Source organism: Bufo bufo, chromosome 3, assembly GCF_905171765.1.
Source record: "Bufo bufo chromosome 3, aBufBuf1.1, whole genome shotgun sequence".
Classification (NCBI taxonomy): Eukaryota; Metazoa; Chordata; class Amphibia; order Anura; family Bufonidae; genus Bufo; species Bufo bufo.
Genome location: NC_053391.1, coordinates 277,303,282 through 277,327,473, shown reverse-complemented (window position 1 = coordinate 277,327,473; position 24,192 = coordinate 277,303,282). Strand labels below are relative to the sequence as shown.

General features: G+C 42.2%; 1 protein-coding gene across 1 annotated transcript in view; it reads right to left on the bottom strand.

The window, feature by feature from the left end:
• Nucleotides 1–24,192, bottom strand: part of ANKS1A (ankyrin repeat and sterile alpha motif domain containing 1A) — a 913,309-nt gene that overhangs the window by 665,806 nt on the left and 223,311 nt on the right. Inside the window, 4 exon segments of the mRNA XM_040424152.1 lie at nucleotides 4,944–5,031; nucleotides 5,463–5,549; nucleotides 5,633–5,728; nucleotides 5,730–5,809. Coding sequence (XP_040280086.1) covers nucleotides 4,944–5,031; nucleotides 5,463–5,549; nucleotides 5,633–5,728; nucleotides 5,730–5,809 — 351 coding nt within the window.

The window sequence follows — 24,192 nt, the reverse complement described above, 5'->3', positions numbered from 1 at the left end:
AACTTTGCACTGAATATGGCCTAGTGTCTACCCATTTCTATAAATACCTTCAGTTAAGGCACGCTATTAGTTCGCAGGATAAAGTGCGCCCCCTACAATTTGTCTAACTTAATTTGCATAGAGCTCCCTAACACGTGTTGGGACTTTACATACATTTTATTTACAGTTGGTCATTGAGACCATTAATGTCCCTGGGTTGACACGTGTTACTAAATATAAATTTAACATTTATTTCTTATCCTTAAAATATTTAGAACTAAAATTTAAATTATCAGCTCTGCCTGCCTTGTATATATTAATAATCACTGTGGGTCTGATTATTAGGTTGATCCACTAGGGGGCACTCTTCACTTGTAGCTATTGAGGTCTCTTTTCTTTTAATATCATCTGCGCTCAGTTAATGCACCCTGTTCCTTTCACAGCGCGCTACTTACTAACAGTGTTTACCCTTGTGGAGTACACTCCTCTTGCTAATATATCTACCAGACCTCTATTGGCTAGGTATCCGCTGGCTAAAACACACTAACAACACTTTCTGCTCCCCGATATGTTTCACTGCTCATACCCCTGAAGACGCCAAGTGTTTGGCGAAACATATCGGGGAGCAGAAAGTGTTGTTAGTGAGTTTTAGCCAGCGGATGCCTAGCCAATAGAGGTCTGGTAGATATATTAGCAAGAGGAGTGTACTCCACAAGGGTAAACACTGTTAGTAAGTAGCGCGCTGTGAAAGGAACAGGGTGCATTAACTGAGCGCAGATGATATTAAAAGAAAAGAGACCTCAATAGCTACAAGTGAAGAGTGCCCCCTAGTGGATCAACCTAATAATCAGACCCACAGTGATTATTAATATATACAAGGCAGGCAGAGCTGATAATTTAAATTTTAGTTCTAAATATTTTAAGGATAAGAAATAAATGTAAAATTTTATATTTAGTAACACGTGTCACCCAGGGACCTTAATGGTCTCAATGACCAACTGTAAATAAAACCCTACAATTTGTATCACTTCTCATGCTTAAAAAACGGATAGAACCAGGTCCTGTAAAAGGAGCTATTTCGGATGCTTATAATACTTTGCTATATGAGCAATGGGAAGAAGATCTTGCACAGATTCCTACTCTAACCCCTAGCGAAGCGGCTAGACTGTCCTAACTGTATATGATACACAGGGTATATAGAACTTATGTTTATGCTTATCTACTCACAACAAGGTTTCACAGTGGGTGGGGGGGGGGGGGGGGGGGGGGGAGTTTGGTTGTTGGGATCTTTATGTTAAGGATCCTGTTTATTGACTATCCTGTTTTGTACAATGAGTATTTTTGCACATAATATATGACACAAGAATTTTGTAAAATTATATTGTTTATTTTTACAAAATAATAAAAAAGTATCGGATTAAAAAAAACTGTGACATGGCAACTTATAATTATTCCAGCGATAATTTGTCCTCCAAAAACCATATGGTGTTCCTTTCCTTCTGTGCCCTGTCATGTGCCCATACAGCAGTTTACGACCACATATGGGGTGTCTCTGTAAACTACAGAATCAAAGTAATAAATATTGAGTTTTGTTCGGCTGTTAAACCTTTCTTTGTTGGCGGATAAAATGATAATTACACATATATATATATGTAAATGAACCTTAGATGAGTCTCGTCTCCTCCATGCTTCAGAGATGAGTCCAGTCACGCCCACTGTGAAGGAGCCCAGCACCGCACCCTCCGAATCTTCTTCTTGCTCCACGACATCACAAAGCTAGAGCGCCGTAATCTCACCATGCGCGAGTTAGCGCATGCACAGTTCGTTCCCTGAGGCTGATGCCAGCACAGGGAAGGAACACTATGCCGACACTGCGCATGCGCAAGGTCGTGCATCACGAGATTTCGGCGCTCTAGCTTTGTGACCATGCCAACTAGGCAAGCAACCAGGCTCCAAAGATATCAGGCCCAAAAAACCAAGAGGCAGTCAAAGAGGCCCCGAAGCCCTGAGCCAGTCAACCAGGCCCCGAAGCCCTGAGCCAGTCAACCAGGCCCCGAAGCCCTGAGCCAGTCAACCAGGCCCCGAAGCCCTGAGCCAGTCAACCAGGCCCCGAAACCCTGAGCCAGTCAACCAGGCCCCGAAGCCCTGAGCCAGTCAACCAGGCCCCGAAGCGTCACGCCGGTGACAGGTTTGAGAAGGTCTGAAAGAATATCTGCACATTAGTTATCTGACAGCCTCTTTTGGTTTCACTTTGTCTGTGTGTTGCTGGTATGTCCACACCCCCTGTTCAGGTGTGGATCATGTGACCTTCACCTCCCCCTATTTAGTCTGACTTTACCCATCACTCCTTGCTCTGGATAGCTTCATATGGTTTTTGGAAGAGCTGGAGTATGGTTCATGGTGAAGTCCTGTTCGTCCATCATCCATCAGCCTCAGAAGATAAGTGTTCCGCTTGTTGTGTTTTGTATTCCCCCCCACCTTTGTTGTTTACTAGGCCTCAGCGAGACGCTGGTTCCTTCACCAGGGAAAGAGCGGGTTGTCTCTGCCCGGTCATTACTATTAGGGCAACTGAGGGCCACCAGGCTTTTCTAGTTACCTGTGTATGGGCATCTCTACCATCGAGAGGTGCCCATACGGATAGGAGTTAGGGCCAGGAGCAGGGTTTTATAGGTGGTGACCCTTTTCTGTCCCTAGCGGTGAGGCCTAGTGTCTTTTCCCTTCCTTCTTGTTGTCCTTTGGTGTTCTCCCCTACAACATCCGTGACACTGAGCCAGTCAACCAGGCCACAAAGCCCTGAGCCAGTCAACCAGGCCCCAAAGCCCTGAGGCAGTCAACCAGGCCCCGAAGCCCTGAGGAAGTCAACCAGGCCCCGAAGCCCTGAGGAAGTCAACCAGGCCCCGAAGCCCTGAGGAAGTCAACCAGGCCCCGAAGCCCTGAGGCAGTCAACCAGGCCCCGAAGCCCTGAGGCAGTCAACCAGGCCCCGAAGCCCTGAGGCAGTCAACCAGGCCCCGAAGCCCTGAGGCAGTCAACCAGGCCCCGAAGCCCTGAGGCAGTCAACCAGGCCCCGAAGCCCTGAGGAAGTCAACCAGGCCCCGAAGCCCTGAGGAAGTCAACCAGGCCCCGAAGCCCTGAGGCAGTCAACCAGACCCGAAGCCCTGAGGCAGTCAAAACCAGACCCCGAAGCCCTGAGGCAGTCAACCAGGCCCCGAAGCCCTGAGGCAGTCAACCAGGCCCCGAAGCCCTGAGGCAGTCAACCAGGCCCCGAAGCCCTGAGGCAGTCAACCAGCCCCGAAGCCCTGAGGCAGTCAACCAGGCCCCGAAGCCCTGAGGCAGTCAACCAGACCCCGAAGCCCTGAGGCAGGTCAACCAGACCCCGAAGCCCTGAGGCAGTAACCAGGCCCCGGAAGCCCTGAGCCAGTCAACCAGGCCCCGAAGCCCTGAGGAAGTGGGGTGTTCCCTTTTTGATTGCTCTGGAGCCTTTCTGTCCAGTTGTGGGGGGTGGAACAATCTCTCTATGGTGCTGTCCTGAGTGAAGGGGAAAATGGATATAAAATAGAAAATCTGCCAAAAAAGTGAAATTCTGAAATATCATCTACATAATTCTTGTTGAACACCTAAAGGGTTAACAAAGTTTTTAAAATCAGTTTTGTATACCTTGAGGGGTGTAGATTCCAAAATGGGATAACTTTTTTGAAGTTTCTACTCTAGGGGTGAAATTTCATCTACATTTTTCCTTAAATTTTTGTGGGAAGACCTAAAGGGTTTACCAAGGTTCGTCAAATCAGTTTTGAAATACCTTGAGGGTGTAGTTTCTAAAATGGGTCAATTATGAGATCTCAGGTGGCAGTCCTGGAGTGCAGTAAACGGGTGGTTTCTATTATGTAAGACCTGAACTGGTCCTGAAAAAGTGGGTTTTAGAACTTTTCTGAAAATTTCAAGATTTGCTTCATAACTTTTAAGGCCAAAAAATAAAATGGCATTCCCAAAATGATACAAACATGAAAGTAGACATATGGGGAATGTAAAATAATAACTATTTTTGGAGGTATTACTATATATTATAAAAGTGTAGAGAAATTGAAATTTGGGAAATTTTTCCAAACATTTGGTAAATTTGGTATTTTTTTATAAATAAAAATGAATATTTTTTACACTCCATTTTACCAGTGTCATAAAGTACAATATGTGACGAAAAAACTATCTCAGAATGGCCTGGATAAGTAAAAGCATTTTAAAGTTATTCACACATAAAGTGACATTGGGCAGATTTGCAAAAAAATGGCCTGGTCCTTAAGGTGAAATATGGCCATGTCCTTAAGGGGTTAAGGTGAAAAATGGCAGGGTCCTGAAAAGGTTAATATTAGACAAGCTGTTTACATCACCTACATTTTGGCACATAAAGGGACATTTAGGGCCCACCCACTTTCCTATGAAGCTACGTCCCCTGGCCGGGCAATGTGTAAAGAGTGTGTGTGATAGGAAAAACGAATGGCCCAAAATGCATGCACGACAGCTTTTTGGCACAACACAAAAAAAAAACTGGTGCATTTTCAATATTTAATCTGACCCAATGTGTTTTGGCATTGAATCAACCACTTTCCTCTGGTAAGCATTGCATTGTACGCCATCATAAAGAGAAGATTTTATGTACAGTTGAATTACTGACAGCTACAGTGAAAATCTCCCCAGGATAATAGCCCAGAGAGGATCCTAGGCTACAGGAAGCCTGGAAGCAGTTTGTTTCCATGCCTACAGCAGAATCACAATAGATGTGTTTAATCAGCTGTTTGTTATAGCAAAATAAATACAAATTTATGCAAAAGTAATGTTCATGTCCATAAAAGATTTTTATAGAAGATGAAGTACACTGGAGGAGGTGTATAAAAGGCAGACAACCAAAACAAACTGGCGTGTTCAGCACCACATTGAACAAATATGTATGGTGTTGCTTCAACTCCATTACCTTGCTTATCTGGCCTCTTGGTCTCAGCAGTCAGTAGCAGCTCATAGGGATTCTCTTCCTCCCGACTAATGGGTATATTACTATTGACCTTAAAACAAAAAATATATAAAAATTAAGCACCTTCACACAGCAGCATTCACCATATTTGCACTTTTTGCACTGCATTGTACTGCAATCCGTTTTTGGAAGTGTCTACATCTGATCCCTTGACTATTAACTTATATATTTCGAGCATTTGCACTTTACACTATCTGTTTACTTATCTGCATTGAGTTTGTCCCTCACATAAATTTATTTCCCTACTGTTGTGTGGATTCCTCCAATTTTTTAACTTCCATACATGTATTTTATTTGCATTCAATAAAGGAAAATAATTATATATTCTGTGACTGTTTCTGCTTTGGGTATTTGCACCATTGCTTCTAGTAGGTTTAAACTCCTTAAAAAAATTGGTCACATCTGTACCCATGTCGTTTTTATGTAAATGACCCCCATTAACTTTAGAAAAAGCCAACATACTTCCTGAAAAGCACCTACACTCAGTTTTCTCTGTAACTCTTCTTCATCTTCTGGTGGAGGCTTAGCAGGTGGAGGTGGCCTTTCCTTCTGTATATAAAAACAAATAACAATAAAAAGTTGGTGCTATGACAATGGATAAACGCAACAGTCAAAGTGGCAAGTTCACTTACATGTCGCAGTTTTTGGATTTTCATGGCATAGGGAATCCTGTCAGAGGAGTGCCCGCTACATATACAATCCAAAGATTGACAAGAAGAGGCATTGTTATAGCGCTTCATAAGGGGATTCCGACTGCGATATGCTGTCTAAATCCAAACGCATATCCAGGAATGGTCTTTGCATACTCCCTAAAAATAGTAGAACATTTGGTAATGAAAAAAAGGTTGCACCAGTTTTAAAACAGATTATTTCAAAAGCATAACTGGGTAATATGTGAGGGGCATGGTGGCTGGAATGAAGAATCAGGTTATTTTGATCTGTGGTTTTTTGTGAATAGACGATGTGTCATGCTAAGGAGGGGTGATTAATTTTCCTTCTACAGTTTGTTAAACCATTTAAACGAGTGTCATAATACCATCACATTTACAATGATGAAAACGTTATTCATTTTTTGATGTGGAATTACAGTGCTTAGAGGGAGGATTGAGACCACATTTATTCACAAAAACCACTTATCGAAATAACCTGCTTCTTCATTCCAGCCAACATGTCCCTGACACTTTTTTGAATATCTATAAGGAGCCAGTTAACAGGGCCAGAAGGATATTTAGCACAGATAAAAAAAGAAAATATTAAAAAAAACTGTTTATTGATGGCTAATAAATTCATGCAGAGGGGCAAGAAAGAGGTGACTGAAATTGAAATAGAGGTTGGTAAAAACAAAACAAGACAGGACATCAGACAGGTTAAAAATAGGGCTAAGCAAAAGAAACAATTTGTGTATGTTTCCAAATATGATCGACATTATAAAATAATAAAAAAGGTAATTTGGAAATATTGGGAAATGCTTACACATGATCAAAAATTTGGGAGAATGTTTGTTGACAACCCCCTTTTTGCCTATAAAAAGGTGCCTCTCTAAATATCATGCTAATTAGAAGTGACATACGCCCTAAAAAAAATGGAAAGACAGAGTTTCCTTGCAACATAGAGGAGGGGTACTTTCCCCTACCTGAGCTGTGGGAATTTGTAACCATCTCCTACTGTTATCCGCCTCATTGTCTCCACTTTTTACTGCACTCCAGACCTGCCACCTGAGATCTCATAATTGACCCATTTTAGAAACTACACCCTCAAGGTATTCAAAACTAATTATACAAACTTTGTTAACCCTTTAGGTATTCCACAAGAATTAAAAGAAAATGGAGATTCAATTTAAAATTTCACTTTTTTGGCAGATTTTCATTTAAATTTCATTTTTTTTCTGTAACACATCAAGGGCTACCAGCCAAGCAAAGCTCAATATCTATTACACAGATTCTGAAGTTTACAGAAACACCCCACATGTGGTGGTAAACTGATGTAAGGGCACCGTAGATTTTTGGAAGGCAAGTTTTGCTGGACTGGTTTTTAGACACCATGTCCCATTTGAAAGCCCCCTGATGCACCCTAGAGTAGAAACTCCCAAAAAGTGACCCCATTTTGTAAACTTAGGATAAGGTGATAGTTTTATTGGTATTATTTTGGGGTACATATGATTTTTGTGAGGCAAGGTAACCAAAAAATAACTGCTCTAGCACAGTTTTTACTTTTTGTTTTTTACATGTTCATCTGACAGGTTAGATCATGTGCTATTTTTATAGAACAGGTTGTTACGGATCCGACTATATCAAATATGTCTCCTTTTTATGTTTGTTTCAGTTTTCATAATAAAGCATTTTTTTTAAAAAATAATGATGGTCTCCATTTTCTGAACACCATATTATTTTTATTTTTTTGCCGATCGTCTTGTGCAGGAAGAGTTTTTAGTTTTTTTTAAATATATTTTATTGAAATTTGGTACAGCTTTCAAAGTTCATGAAGAAAGCATATCTCTTTCATATTGACAAGCTTACAATCATCAATGTCATATGCCATACATTGAGTGTCATATGCCAAGAGTGTGCAAAGCAGTAATCAAAGCAAAAGGTGGCTACTTTGAAGAACCTAGAATATGACATATTTTCAGTTGTTTCACACTTGTTTGTTATGTATATAATTCCACATGTGTTAATTCATAGTTTTGATGCATTCATAGTCATGAAAATAAAGAAAACTCTTTGAATGAGAAGGTGTGTCCAAACTTTTGGTCTGTACTGTACATGTGTATAGAGTGATGGAGAAAGCAGGGACAGGGTAATTAACACCCTTGATAAGTTAAATCTAGATCTGGACACAATGTAGATCAGCAGTCCACACTGAATCCAGACCCATTCACTTCAATGGGGCTGTTCAGATGAGTGGTGATTTTCACGCATCATTTGTGCGTTGCATGAAAGTCGCAGCATGTTCTATATTCTGCGATTTTCACGCAACACAGGCCCCATAGAAATGAATGGATCTGCGTGAACATCGCAAGCATCCGCAAGCAAGTGCGGATGCGGTGCGATTTTCATGCATGGTTGCTAGGAGATGATGTAAGTAAATTGATAAAAGTCAATTTACTGTACTATTTTCCCTTATAACATGGTTATAAGGGAAAATAATAGCATTCTTAATACAGAATGCTTACTAAAATGTGGCTTTAGTCGTTAAAAAAAAATATATTAACTCACCTCATTCTGTTGTTCGCGCAGCCGGCATCATCTTCTTTCTTCTTCTTTCAGGACCTGCCAAAAAACCATTGATGACGTAATCTTTATCTTCATTCAGCAGGACCTGCGATGACGTCACCGCACTCACCACGTGGTGAGCGCGATTACGTCATCAAAAGTCCTTTGGCAGGTCCTGAAAGAAAAAGAAAGAAGAAGAAAGAAGATGATGCTGGCTGCATGAACAACAGGATGAGGTGAGTTATTATATTTTTTTAACCCTTAAAGCCACATTTTAGTAAGCATTCTGTATTAAGAATGCTATTATTTTCCCTTATAACCATGTTATAAGGGAAAATAATAATATATACCAAACACCTAACCCAAACCCGAACTTAAGTGAAGAAGTCCGGGTTCGAGTCTGGGTACCACAGTCAGTTTTTTATCACGCGCATGCAAAACGCATTGCACCCGCGCGATTAAAAACTGAACATCAGAATGCAATCGCAGTCAAAACTGACTGCAATTGAGTACCTACTCGCACAATTTTCCCTGATCACAGACGCAACGCATCCGGACCTAATCTGGACACGCTCGTCTGCAAGGAGCCTTAAAGGTGACATGCCGCAAATTGACTTACTATTGCGGGGGCCCGGCATTCACTGTGCGGCGGATTAACCCCTTTTATGCTGCTGTTAGCCCTGACCGAGGCATAACTGGTGTTGACGGCGGGTGAGGGATACCATCGGGTCCCCAAGCTGTGGAGACGGGGACCCGATGGGTGAGAAGGCAGCCCGATGCCTTGCAGAGGCATAGGGACCTGCCTTCTACGGAAGCCTAGGAGATCCAGCCCAAAGCTGGGTCTCATAGGCAACCTGTTAGTGTATTACTCAGTGTAATACACCAAGAGGCAATAGATTACAATACAGATTTATTTTAATGCATTGCAGAGGGGATCAGACCCCCAAAACCCAGAGTGGGACAGAAAAAAAGTAAAAAGAAGTGTTTTAAATAATAAAAAATAAAGTTTCAAGTAAAAAAAAAAAATCCCCTTTTCCCTTGATTTCAGAATAAAAAAAAGAAAAGAAAAAACACCCATATTAGGTATCAAGTGATCAAGATGAGACCCTACCTAAGACAATAGTCCAAAAAATAAAAATGAAAAACTAAGGCTCTCAGGCTATGGAAGACACTAAATATATATTATTTTTTAGTATAGTTTTAAAAATGCTTTTATTGTTCTAAAGTAAAATAAAAAAACTAGAATATTAGGTATCGCTACATACATTTAAAAAAAAAAACCTCTAAAAATATGACCTCAGCTGAACACTGTAAAAAAAAAATATATATATAAACTGTGCCCAAACAACCAATTTTTTTTGGTCACCTTGCCCCTTAAAGTGTAATATTGCATAATCAAAAAATCATATGCAACCAAAACAAAAAACGTCATCAGTACAAATGCCATCAGTAGGCGTCCGGATTGCCGGATCCAGCAGGCAGTTCTGGCGAAGGAACTGCCTTCCGGAATCCTCTGATGCAAGTGTGAAAGTACCCTTATCTGAACAGATCTGTCAATGACGGATCCACACAAAACGCAAGTGTGAAAGTAGCCTTAGGCCTCATGCACACGACCGTTCCGCAAAATGGGGTTCAGTTGTTCCGTGATCCATTTCCGTTTTTGTTTCCGTGTGTCTTCCTTTATTTTTGGAGGACCACCAGACATAAAGGAAAGTAAAAAAAAGTTTAAGTCAAGTTTGCCATGCAAAGGAAAGGAAAAAAAACCGACGCGGACGACAATCTTGTGTGCCTCCGCATTTTTTAGCGGTTCCATTGACTTGAATGGGTCCGCGAACCGTTTTCCCACAAAAATAATAGGACATGTTATATTTTTTTTGAACGGACTGGAACCACTGTTCAACGGACGCGGATGGCAAAACGGTGCAATAGCCGAGTTTTCAACTGACCAATTAAAAGTCAATGGGGTCCGCCAAAAAAATTCACGAAAAACAGCACAACGGACACGGAATAAAACAACGGTCGTGTGCATGAGGCCTTAGCATGTGTAACTCCAGAAGTAGCATATAAAAAGTGGAAGAAATAAATAGTGGAGGGAAACACATTGAAAAATATTGCATAGGGCGATATACGCTTTCAAACTTACCGCCTTCAGTACAAGCCCCTAACAGGATCACTGTCTTCCTGAAAATTGCAAAGAATCCCAATCTGATTTATACCACGGCTTGTGGTCTTGCCCACGCGTGAAGTCCTTGTGGGAACAGGTGGGAAACTAATCAAGTCTTTCTGTGACTACCAAGGCTCTATTGGCCCTAATGAAGCATTGTTTTCATAGTATTCAGGGGCGGGGGGTTTTGGCGAAACTGGGTGGCACATCTACCATCTTTATCTCATGCTATTATCATGATAAGGCCTCATGCACACGGCCGTGCCGTTTTTTTGCAGTCCGCAAAACCGCGGATCCGCAAAAAAAAACGGAAGCCGCCCGTGTTCCCTTCTGCAATTTGCGGAACGGAAGCCGGCAATATAAATGCCTATTCTTGTCCGCAAAGCGCGGACGAGAATAGGACATGTTATATTTTTTTTGCAGGGCCGTGGAACGGAGCCACGGATGCGGACAAGTGCTGTCCGCATCTTTTGCGGCCCCATTGTAGTGAATGGGTCCGCATTCCGAGCCGCCAAAACTTCGGCTCGGATGCGGACCCAAACAACAGTCGTGTGTATGAGGCTAACCAAGAGGCGAATACTGGTCAATTCGCTACAGCCTTCAGTACCCACTTGTGACCAGGTAATAGAGGGTCTCAAAAAAACTGTTGCATTTAGAGCACTCGGGAAGCTAAGCATCACAAAGAGCATACATCTAGACGTTCTCTTTAACAAATGGTGTAGGCTCCTGGAATCATGCTGTTTAGGTGAGGAAATCAGGGCCATTGTGTCTCCATTTCGTCTCCCGTGGTACATCAGGGAGAAGCAGAGAGGATCATTGGGGATGCTGAGATGCTAAAGTTCCCCATGGATTAAAGACATTAGGGAACAGATGGTGACCATACAGTATAAACACACCACGGACAGAAGGATGGTAGCTCTTAACACACTAGAGTTACAGAGCGGTCCTCATAGGAGATGGAGAGAGGCGAGGAGAAGAGTTTTCAGAATTAGAAAATGAGACACTGGCACTGGGATTTGGGTTTAGATTTTAGTTGCTTTATCCTGTTATATTGTCAGAAAAAATGTAAGGCATATGACATTGATGATTGTAAGCTTGTTAATATGAAAGAGATAGGTTTTCTTTATGAACCTTTGAATTTCAATAAAATATATTTAAAAAAAAAACCTCTTCCTGCAGAAGACGATAGGCCGAAAAATAAAAAAAATATGGCGTTCAGAAAATGGAGACATAATTGTTTTTTCAAAAATGCTTTATTATGTAAAACTGAAACAAAGTAGACATACCGTATTTGATATTGTTGGTCCGCAACAACCTGCCCTATAAAAATAGCACATGATCTAACCTGTTAGATGAACATTGTAAAAAACTAAAAAATTCAAACTGGGTCAGTAAAAATCAGTCCAGCAAAATATGCCTTCCAAAAACCATAACGGCGCTCCTTTTTATTTACGGCCTGCTGTGTACCCTTACATCAGTTTACCACCACATGTGGGGTGTTTCTGTAAACTGCAGAATCAGGGTAATAGATATTGAGCTTTGCTTGGCTGTTAACCCCAAAATGGATTAAAATGGAAAAATCACACCATCCGTACCTGGTGTGACATCACACAGAAAATTCGCTCGATCGGATTACCAGCGCGGCTTTCCTCGAACGCAAACGAGTCACCGGCTGGGGCCGGGCGCGTTGGAGGCTGAAGATTCCTAAACCTACCGCTGAATAGTAGAACAATGCCACCGCTCCGGTTTAGTGAAGACAGAGCGCTTGCAGCAATACAGGCAAGTAGTGTGTTTTTTTCTGGAGTATTGAATCTGATCGGCTGCAACTCTCTCCCTACTATATAGCAGTAATAATACACATTACTACTAATCAGTGTAATACTGTTGAACAATTCATTTAGGGAACTATATATCTAAATACTCTTACATTATTGTACAGCCCCTACAAGTCAGCACGGGTCTAGTTTTTTACTTTTTTCTGATCTTGAATTAAACCGAGGGTATTGGCAATTAACCCTCTCTAGACCAAGCAGTGACACAATCTAGTGCTAAATAGTGCAGTATCTCTCTCCCAATTTGTTACGGCAGCGCGGGTTCCATTGAATTTTATAAAATGTATATACAGCTAAATAGTACTAACTCAAAAATAAGCTCTGTCGATAGAAAAAAAAAAAAGAATGGTTCTCACAAAATGGCTTGGTGCTTCTAAAACCATGTTTGGGGCTTCTAAAACCAGAAAGCACAGTAAAATATTTAGATGACTGACTAATTCACATTGGCACATAATGAGCACAAGATATTTAGAACTGAAATGGCATATCTGTGGAAAAATAGCAATTCTCACTTTGCACCATCTGTTTTGCAAAACATCTGTGTGGTCAAAATGCTCTCTAAATATACAACTTAAAAGATTCCTTGGGGGGGAAGGGCAGGGGTTCCAATTTGAGGGTTTCCACTGCAGAGGTACTTAGGGTCTCTTCAACTGCGACATGGCAGAAACATTTCAGCAAAATTGGTCTTCCAAATGCAATAAAGCACTCCTTCCCTTATGAACCCTGCATTGTGCTATAGATGGGTGGCTGTTGTCTTGTTAATTGGTAAAAAAATGAGGGATGATTTTCTCCCATTACCCGTTGTGAAAATGAAAAATGTGATCTAAAGCAACATTTTATTTGAACAAATGTAATTTTTCATTTTTACAGCCAAATATCCTAAAATTCTATAAAGCGTCTGTTGGGTCAAGAAGCTCATTAAACTCCTTTAATTTTTTTTTGGAGGGGTGTACTTTCCAAAATAGGGTTGTTTTTCTGGGGTTTGGACTATAGGACCACATATTGTGTTTCTGTAAACTGCATTATTTAGGTATTAAATATTGAGGTTTGTGTTACTGTTAAGTCTTGCAGGAAAAAAATTGATTAACATGAAAAATCTGCAAAAAAGAAAAGTGGCAAAGCAGCAGGAAGAGAGACAAGAGATGGCATGTGCACACTGCGAGTGCCTTCCCTTCATACAGCTGATCGGCAGGGATGCCAGTTGTCAGACCCCTGCTGATCTGATATTTATGACCTATCCTGGGGACAGGTCATCAATATTAAAAGCCCAGAGTACCAATTTAATTCCTGTGGAACACCTAAATGGAAAATATCTCTGTTACTAGGTCTGAGATTAAGTCCTGTTTTGATATTTAAATTAGACACATGGTTTAAGTGAAGTACATCACATCGCCATGTGGTCCATAGTCTTGACCTGTCCCTTCCTGTGCTTACATTACAAGTACAATGAATTTGTGGTAGATAGGTGTTAATATACACTGCTCAAAAAAATAAAGGGAACACAAAAATAACACATCCTAGATCTGAATTAATTAAATATTTTTCTGAAATTTTTTGTTCTTTACATAGTTGAATGTGCTGACAACAAAATCACACAAAAATAAAAAATGGAAATCAAATTTTTAAACCCATGGAGGTCTGGATTGGAGTCACACTCAAAATTAAAGTGGAAATAAAACACACTAAAGGCTGATCCAACTTTGATGTAATGTCCTTAAAAACAAGTCAAAATGAGGCTCAGTAGTGTTGTGTGGCCTCCACATGCCTGTATGACCTCCCTACAACGCCTGTGCATGCTCCTGATGAGGTGGCTGGATCGGTCTCCTGAGGGATCTCCTCCCCAGGGCCTTCACTAAAGCATCTGCCAACTCCTGGACAGTCTGTGGTTGCAACGTGACGTTGGTGGATAGAGCGAGACATGATGTCCCAGATGTGCTCAATTGGATTCAGGTCTGGGGAACGTGCGGGCCAGTCCATAGCATCAAGCCTTCGTCTTGCAGGAAACTGCTGACACACTCCAGCCACATGAGGTCTAGCAATTGTCTTGCATTAGGAGGAACCCAGGGCAACCGCACCAGCATATGGTCTCACAAGGGGTCTCAGGATCTCATCTCGGTACTTAATGGCAGTCCAGGCTACCTCTGGCGAGCACATGGAGCTGTGCGTGGCCCTCCAAAGAAATGCCACCCACACCATTACTGACTCAATGCCAACCGGTCATGCTGGAGGATGTTGCAGGGCAGCAGACGTTTCTCCACGGTTGGGGTGTCTCCAGACTCTGTCACATCTGTCACATGTGCTCAGTGTGAACCTGCTTTCATCTGTGAAAAGCACAGGGCGCCAGTGGCGAATTTGCCAATCTTGGTGTCTCTCTGGCAAATGCCAAACGTCCTGCACGGTTGTTTGGGCTGTAAGCACAACCCCCACCTGTGGACGTCAGGCCCTCATATCACCCTCAATGGAGTCTGTTTCTGACCGTTTTTGAGCAGACACATCCACATTTTGTGGCCTGCTGGAGGTCATTTTGCAGGGCTCTGGCAGTGCTCCTCCTGTTCCTCCTTGCACAAAGGCAGAGGTAGCGGTCCTGCTGCTGGGTTGTTGCCCTCCTACGGCCTCCTCCACGTCTCCTGATGTACTGGCCTGTCTCTTGGTAGCGCCTCCATGCTCTGGACACTACGCTGACAGACACAGCAAACCTTCTTGCCACAGCCGCATTGATTGTGCCATCCTGGATAAGTCCTGCACTACCTGAGCCACTTGTGTGGGTTTGTAGACTCCGTCTCATGCTACCACTAGAGTGAAAGCACCGCCAGCATTCAAAAGTGACCAAAACATCAGCCAGGAAGCATAGGAACTGAGAAGTGGTCTGTGGTTACCACCTGCAGAACCATTCCTTTATTGGGGGTGTCTTGCTAATTGCCTATAATTTCCACCTGTTGTCTAACCCATTTGCACAACAGCATGTGAAATTGATTGTCACTCAGTGTTGCTTCCTAAGTGGACAGTTTGATTTCACAGAAGTGTGATTGACTTGGAGTTACATTGTGTTGTTTAACCCCTTCAGGACCGGGCTCATTTTCACCTTAAGGACCAGGCCATTTTTTTGGAAATCTGACCAGTGTCACTTTAAGTGCTAATAACTTTAAAACGCTTTGACTTATCCAAGCCATTCTGAGATTGTTTTTTCGTCACATATTGTACTTCATGACACTGGTAAAATGAAGTCAAAAAAATTATTTTTTTTGCACAAAACAAATACCTAATTTACCAAAAATTTGGAAAAATTTGCAAATTTAAAAGTTTCAGTTTCTCTACTTCTGTAATACAATAGTAAACCCCAAAAAATTGTGATGACTTTACATTCCCCATATGTCTACTTCATGCTTGAATTATTTTGGGAATGATATTTTATTTTTTGGATGTTATAAAGGCTTAGAAGTTTAGAAGCAAATCTTGAAGTTTTTCCGAAATTTACAAAAACTCAATTTTTAGGGACCAGTTCAGGTCTGAAGTCACTTTGCGAGGCTTACATAATAGAACCACCAAAAATGACCCCATCTAAGAAACTACACCCCTCAAGGTATTCAAAACTGATTTTGCATACATTGTTAACCCTTTAGGTGTTGCACAAGAGTTATTGGCAAATGGGGAGGAAATTTGAGAATTTCATTTTTTTTTGTCTAATTTTTCCTTTTAACCCATTTTTTCCACTAACAAAGCAAGGTTTAACAGCCAAGCAAGACTGTATCTTTATTGCCCTGACTCTGCCGTTTACAGAAACACCCAATATGTGGCCGTAAACTACTGTACGGCTACACAGCGGGGCGTAGAGTGAAAGGTGCGCGTTTGTTTTTGGAAGGCTGATTTTTATGGACTGGTTTATTTACACCATGTCCCATTTGAAGCCCCCTGATTGCACCCCTAGAGTAGAAACTCCATAAAAGTGACCCCATCTAAGAAACTACACCCCTCAAGGTATTCAAAACTGATTTTACATACGTCATTAACCCTTTAGGTGTTTGCACAAGAGTTATTGGCAAATGGAGATGAATTTGAGAATTTCATTTTTTTGCCTAATTTTTCAATTTTAACCCATTTTTTTCCACTAACAAAGGCAAGGGTTAACAGCAAACAAGACTGTATCTTTATTGCCCTGACTCCTGCTGTTCACAGAAACACCCCATATGTGGCTGTAAACTACTGTATGGCCACACAGCGGTGCGTAGAAGTGAAAGGTGCGCCGTTTGGTTTTTGGAGGGCTAATTTTTGCTGGACTGTTTTTTTTACACCATGTCCCATTTGAAGCCCCCCTGATGCACCCCTAGAGTAGAAACTCATAAAAGTGACCCCATCTAAGAAACTACAAACCCCTCAAGGTATTCAAACTGATTTTACAAACTTTGTTAACCCTTTAGGTGTTGCACAAGATTTATCGGAAAATAGAGACACAATTTCAAAATTCACATTTTTTGGCAGATTTTCCATTTTTAATATTTTTTTTACAGTTACAAAGCAAGGGTTTAACAGCCAAACAAAACTCATTATTTATGGCCCTGATTCTGTAGTTTACAGAAGCACCCCATATGTGGTCGTAAAGCCCTGTACGGGCACACGCAGGGCGCAGAAGGAAAGGAATGCCATACGGTTTTTTGGAAGGGCAGGTTTTGCTGGACTGTATTTTTTTTGACACCATGTCCCATTTGAAGCCCCCCTGATGCACCACTAGAGTAGAAACTCCATAAAAGTGACCCGATCTAAGAAACTACACCCCTCAAGGTATTCAAAACCGATTTTACAAAGTTGTTAACCCTTTAGGTGTTCCAACAAGAATTAATGGAAAATAGAGATTCAATTTCAAAATTTCACTTTTTTTCGGCAGATTTTCCTTTTAATATTTTTTTTCCAGTAACAAAGCAAGGGTTAACAGCCAAACAAAACTCTTTATTTATGGCCCTGATTCTGTAGTTTACAGAAACACCCCATATGTGGTCGTAAACTGCTGTACGGGCACACGGCAGGGCGCAGAAGGAAAGGAATGCTATATGGTTTCTGGAAGGCAGATTTTGCTGGATTGTTTTTAGACACCATGTCCCATTTGAAGCCCCCCTGATGCACCCCTAGGTTAAAAAATCCAAAAAAGTGGCCTCATTTTGGAAACTACGGGATAAGGTGGCAGTTTTGTTGGTACTATTTTAGGGTACATATGATTTTTGGTTGCTCTATATTACACTTTTTGTGAGGCAAAGTGCCATTAACTCTTGTGGAACACTTAAAGGGTTAACAAAGTTTGTAAAATCAGTTTTGAATACCTTGATGGCTGTAGTTTCAAAAATGGGGTAATTTTTTGGAGTTTATACTCTAGGGGTGCATCGGGGGGGGCTTCAAATGGGACATGGTGTCAAAAAACCAGTCCAGCAAAACTGCCTTCCAAAAACCATATGGCGCTCCTTTTCCTTCTGCGCCCTGCCGTGTGGCCATACAGCAGTTTACGACCCCATATGGGGCAATTTCTATAAACTAAAGAATCAAAGGCAATAAATATTGAGTTTTGTTTTGGCTGTTAACCCTTGCTTTGTTATGGGAAAAAATGAATTAAAATGGAAAATTTGCCAAAAAAATAGCTGTTTTGGCACTGTTTTTATTTTTTATTATTTTACAAACGTTCATCTGACAGGTTAGATCATGTGCTATTTTTATAGAGCAGGTTCTTACGGACGTGACGATACCTAATATGTATACTTTTTTATTTATTTAGGTTTTACACAATAATATCATTTTTGACACAAAAAAAAAAAATGTTTTAGTGTCTCCATTGTCTGAGAGCCATAGTTTTTTCAGTTTTTTGGCGATTGTCTCAGGTTGGGTATCATTTTTGTGGAATGAGATGACGGTTAGATTGGTACTATTTTGGGGTGCATATGACTTTTTGATCGCTTGCTATTACACTTTTTGTGATGTAAGGTAACAAAAAAATAGCTTTTTTGACACCGTTTATATATTTAATTTTTTTTACAGTGTTCACCTGAGGGGTTAGGTCATGTGGTATTTTTATAGGTCAGGTTCTTACGGACATGGCAATACCTAATATGTCTACCTTTTTATAATTTATCAGGGTTTTACACAATAATATCATTTTTGAAACAAAAAAGAAATCATGTTTTAGTATCTCCATAGTCTGAGACACATAGTTTTTTTATTTTTTGGGCCATTGTCTCATGTAAGGGCTCATTTTTTGCGGGATGACTTGACGGTTTGATTGGTACTTTTTTGGCGTACATGCGACTTTTTTGATCACTTTTATTACCTTTTTTGGGAAGTAAGGTGGGCAAAATTTCTATTTCCTCATAGTTTTTATTTTTATGGCGTTCACCGTGCGGGGAAAGTATCATGACCGTTTTATAGATCAGGTCGTTACGGACGCGGCGATACCTAATATGTGTAATGTATTTTATTTTTTTTATTTTTATTCAGTGATAAATGTGTTTTTTTGAAACTTTACTTTTTAAACTTTTTTTAACTTTTTTTTTTACCCAGACCCACTTGGTTCTTGAAGATCCAGTGGGTCTGATGTCTGTATAATACAGTACAGAACAATATATATTGCACTGTACTGTATTTTACACTTTTCTGAACAGATCTCTGCCTTTTAGCATAGATCTGTTCAGCACCATGGACAGCAGGACGCCTGAGAGGCGTCCTGTTGCCATGGGAACCTTCCCCGTCTGCTCAGTACTGGTCAAAACTGCGCAGACGGGGAAGGGTAAGCACAGGGCTGAGGGGGGGCTCTCTGGGGGCTCTCTCCCTCTCCCATCGGGGGGCTGCAAAGGCACAGCAGCCCCCCCGATGGGAGAGGGAGGGAGCTCCCTGCGCTGTTAACCTTTTCCATACAGCGGTCCGTACGGACCGCTGTATGGAAAGGGTTAAACGGCTGACATCGCATCGCAGATGTCAGCCGTTTATACCAGGGTGCCAGCAATGTGCTGGCCCCCTGGTATACCCACTAGACGCCAACGATCATTGAAAGGGAGGCGGGCGGGGGATCGCGATCCCGCCTGCCGCACCGCCCGCCTCCCGCACCTTACCGCACCTCTCCACCGCCTGCGACACCCCCCCTGCACCACCCGCCCACATATCATCATTCAGGGGTGCAGGGGGGGTGAAACATCTTTATTTTGGACATACTAAAGTTTCTGATCCCCGCGATCAGGGACCGCGGGGATCAGAAACCGCAGAAAGCGCTACAAACCGCAGGTCTAAATTGACCTGCGGTTTGCAGCGATCGCCGATGGGGGGGGTCACAGGACCCCCCTCGGCATTGACCCAAGGTGCCTGGCTGTGTGTGACAGCCGGGATCTCAGCGCTGTCACCATGTCTGCAGACATGGTGACAGTTTATGCCATGACATGTATACTCATCATGGCGCGCTAAGTAGCAGTGCTCCATGACGAGTATACTCGTCATAGGTCGGGAATATTTTCACACTTTCTCCTTCTCTGATCGTTTCCCTGACAGGAATTGGGGCGATCAGAGAAGGAGAAGCACATAGTCCCTCCCTAACCCCGCCTTACCTGCCCCGATGCGCTGCGATTGGTCCCTCTGCAGTAATGTACAAATCACAGCGATCGTGGGCGGGTCAGAGCTCCAATACAGCTCCTGCCGGCTTCTCTGGTTGCCTAGCAACCCCAGCACGCCGGCTTCACTGAAGCTTCAGCGCTTCGCTCCCTGCGCTGACAGTGAAAGCCGATCACGTACATGCACGTGGGGATGCGGTGAGGCACCACATTCCCCCCACGTACATGTACGTGATGTTGCGTGAAGGGGTTAAGTGTTCCCTTTATTTTTTTGAGCAGTGTAGTAGCAATACACCTAGCCATGGGGGCATTCCTCACCCAGACCAGCTTCCTGTTAAGTCTTAGGTGTAAAAAGTGGGGCCACCTTACATTCTAAGGCTAAGTATAATTTGTCTATATTGTTAGACTAAAGGCCGGTTACATGGTGTATGTATACTGATATGACCATGATACTGAAAGTATTTGTATATGTTGTAGTACATTGTAGTAAAATAAAGGTGTCGTTTATGCTACATCTGCAAGAGTTGTGTGTTATTCCTGGTGATACCAAAGAAGCATACTGTAACTGTGGTAAAAACTGATAATAATCCCACGATCTAGGGGGAAAAGTAGAACATTGGCCATTATCATCTGATGATTGGAAATATTTTGCTCTTTATATACCAGTAACTTCAGATATTCCTATTGATAATTATCGATATTAAAAAGCAATAGCTCTCCTTTATCAATCTTAAATCTGTTTTGATTTAGGGTAATTTGGAGTAATTTTTGGGTGGTTTCTTAGTATATAGGCCCCTCAAACTCACTTCAGAACTAAACGGGTCCGTAAAACAAGTTGGCTTTAGAAATTTTCTAGAAAATTTTAAAAACTGCTATTCAAATTCTAAGCATTCTAACATCCTAATGAAATAAAATGACAATTACAAAATGATGCCAACATAAAATAGACATATGGGGAATGTAAAAATTGCAAATTTTTCAAAATTTTCTATATCTTTTTTTTTTTATGTACTACGAGAAAAGTTTCTCAGAACGACATGAATAAGTAAAAGCATTCCAAAGTTATTACCACATAAAATGACAAGTCATATATGCAAAATTTCAACGATACAGGGGTATTAGCAGAATACAGGTGATATGCAGAATTCAACGATACAGGTGTATTAAGGTATTAAGTCCTTGTATGCCGCAGCATACATAGGGCATGTGGAGGGAACGGGCTCCTTCCCCGTATCCATTGGGTCTTGCCGCGCTCATAATGACTGTGCCAGTGCCTATAGATGTACCCCAAAATGGTATCAATCAAGCAATCGGCAGAAAAAAAAATATATATGGCTTTCAGAAATTGGCAACACAAAAGCAATTTTTTTTTTCTTTAAAAAAAAGCTTTTACTTTGTATAACTTAACAAAAAAATAGAAATTAGGTATTGCTGCGTCCGTAACAACCTGCACTATAAAAATGTCACATGATCTATCCCCTCAGGTGAGTGCCGTAAAAATAAAACTGTGCCAAAACTGCCATTTTTGGTCACCTTGCCCCAAAAAAGGATAATATTTAATGATTAAAAAATATAATGTACCCAACAATAGTACCAATAAAAAATATCTACTCGGGATCATGGCTTGGAGTGGGAGCAAAATGGCTGCTTAGCTCTTACGCTACTTTCAGGCAACCTGTATAGCGACAACCACAGCGGCTCCTCACAGCTCTTCAGCCACTGATCCTGGATCATCCACCCTCTTTACCACCCAGGATGCCAAGGAAGGGGGAAAAAAAGAGGCCCTGAAACTACTCACTGCCTTTTTCCCAACAGCTGGCAATAGCGGGAGAAATCTAGCAGCCTCAAGACTAGAGGTAACATGGGGCAGAGGCCGTGGAACACAATGACTGGGTATGGGATGCTACCAAACCCTCACAGACTTGCCCGGATAGCGGCTCGGACAGCAGCAGCCCAGTAAAGGTCTCACCAATCTCCAAACCTGCAGACCAGACAGCAGGAAGCAAGAGAGGAGCAACGCAGGTGGAGCCTCCATCTTGCCAGCAAGCGGTATGGGCAGAAAAACCTGCTGCACCACAAGTTCCCCTGGGCATGGAGTAAGGGACAACAAGACCAGCTAAACAAAAGCCCAGGTGGGACACAACCCTATCCTCCTCAGTAACTAAAGACCAGCAAGGGGGGGGGGGCAAGGCCTGGTCGGGCATTTGAACGGAAGTGCTTGCGGGGAGCTCCTCACCTGCCGTCTGCTATCCTGAGGAATCCTTCATCTACAGTGAGTGCTCCTGCGCCGGTCAGCGCTGGGAGACGCCGGGGAGTGTGCAGAACCTGCAGGAAACATTATGACCCGCACTGGCAAGAAGGAGAGGGAGCTGAGAGAAGCCGGGACTTCCACGCCGGTCAAACAAGATGGCGCCGCATCGGAGGTGGCGGCCCGCCTGGGTAAATATGTCCGTACAGCCTCTGCAATACCTCCCTCTGATGTGCCTGTTCCACCCCCTGCTATCTCTGGGGAGACATCCCTGTGTCAGCCAGCCTTTGCAATGGGGCCTACTCATGGGTGTTCACAGCATAGAGAAATGGCTGAAGCTGCAGCCTCTGTCCCCTTAGCTCCACCTACCGGATTCCAAAAAAGTTGGGACACTAAGCAAATTGTGAATAAAAACTGAATGCAATGATGTGGAGATGGCAAATGTCAATATTTTATTTGTAATAGAACGTAGATGACAGATCAAACGTTTAATCCGAGTAAATGTATCATTTTAAAGGAAAAATACGTTGATTCCAATTTTCACTGTGTCAACAAATCACAAAAAAGTTGGGACAAGTAGCAATAAGAGGCTGGAAAAAGTAAATTTGAGCATAACAAAGAGCTGGAAGACCAATTAACACTAATTAGGTCAATGGCAACAGATTGGATATAAAAAGAGCTCTCAGAGTGGCAGTGTCTCTCAGAAGCCAAGATGGGTAAGGATCACCAATTCCCGCAATGTTGCGCGAGAAAGATAGTGGAGCAATATCAGAAGGTGATACGAAAAATTTGCAAAGACTTTGATCTATCATCATCAACTGTGCATAACATCATCCGAAGATCAGAGAATCTGGAACAATCTCTGTGCGTAAGGGTAAAGGCCGTAAAACCATACTGGATGCCCGTGATCTCCGGGCCCTTAAACGACACTGCACCACAAACAGGAATGCTACTGTAAAGGAAATCACAGAATGGGCTCAGAATACTTCCAGAAACCATGGTCAGTGAACACAATCCACCGTGCATCCGCCGTTTGCCAGCATGTAACTCTACAGTGCAAAAGAAGAAGCCATTTCTAAGCAAGATCCACAAGCTCAGGCGTTTTCACTGGGCCAGGGATCATTTAAAATGGAGTGTGGCAAAATGGAAGACTGGTTCTGTGGGTCAGACGAGTCCACGATTCAAAGTTCTTTTTGGAAATCTGGGGCGCCATGTCATCCGGACCAAAGAGGACAAGGACAACCCAAGTTGTTATCAACGCTCAGTTCAGAAGCCTGCATCACTGATGGTATGGGGTTGCATGAGTGCGTGTGGCATGGGCAGCTTGCATGTCTGGAAAGGCACCATAAATGCAGAAAAATATATTCAGATTCTACAACAACATATGCTCCCATCCAGACATCATCTCTTTCAGGGAAGACCCTGCTTTTTTCAACAAGATAATGCCAGACCACATTCTGCATCAATCACAACATCATGGCTGCGTAGGAGAAGGATCCGGGTACTGAAATGGCCAGTCTGCAGTCCAGATCTTTCACCTATAGAGAACATTTGGCGCATCATAAAGAGGAAGGTGCAACAAAGAAGGCCAAGACGATTGAAACAGTTAGAGGCCTGTATCAGACAAGAATGGGAGAGCATTCCTATTTCTAAACTTGAGAAACTGGTCTCCTCGGTCCCCAGACATCTGTTGAGTGTTGTAAGAAGAAGGAGAGATGCCACACAGTGGTGAAAATGGCCTTGTCCCAACTTTTGTGGGATTTGTTGACACCATGAAATTCTGATTCAACATATTTTTCCCTTAAAATGGTACATTTTCTCAGTTTAAACTTTTGTTCCGTGATTTATGTTCTATTCTGAATAAAATATTAGAAGTTGGCACCTCCACATCATTGCATTCAGTTTTTATTCACGATTTGTATAGTGTCCCAACTTTTTTGGAATCCGGTTTGTATGTGTATCCAGCATGGACAGCCTGCTAATGGCACTGATGAGCCCACATCTAAAGATATCATTAATACTGTACAGCAGTGTAGTAGTTTGCTTGCTCTTCTTGCTACTAACATGGGCAGCCTGCAAGAGAATGTCTCCTTTCTTCGTCAAGACCTTAAAAAAAGTCACTGACAGGATGGCTGAGGTTGAAGTCAGAGTGGGCACCCTTGAGG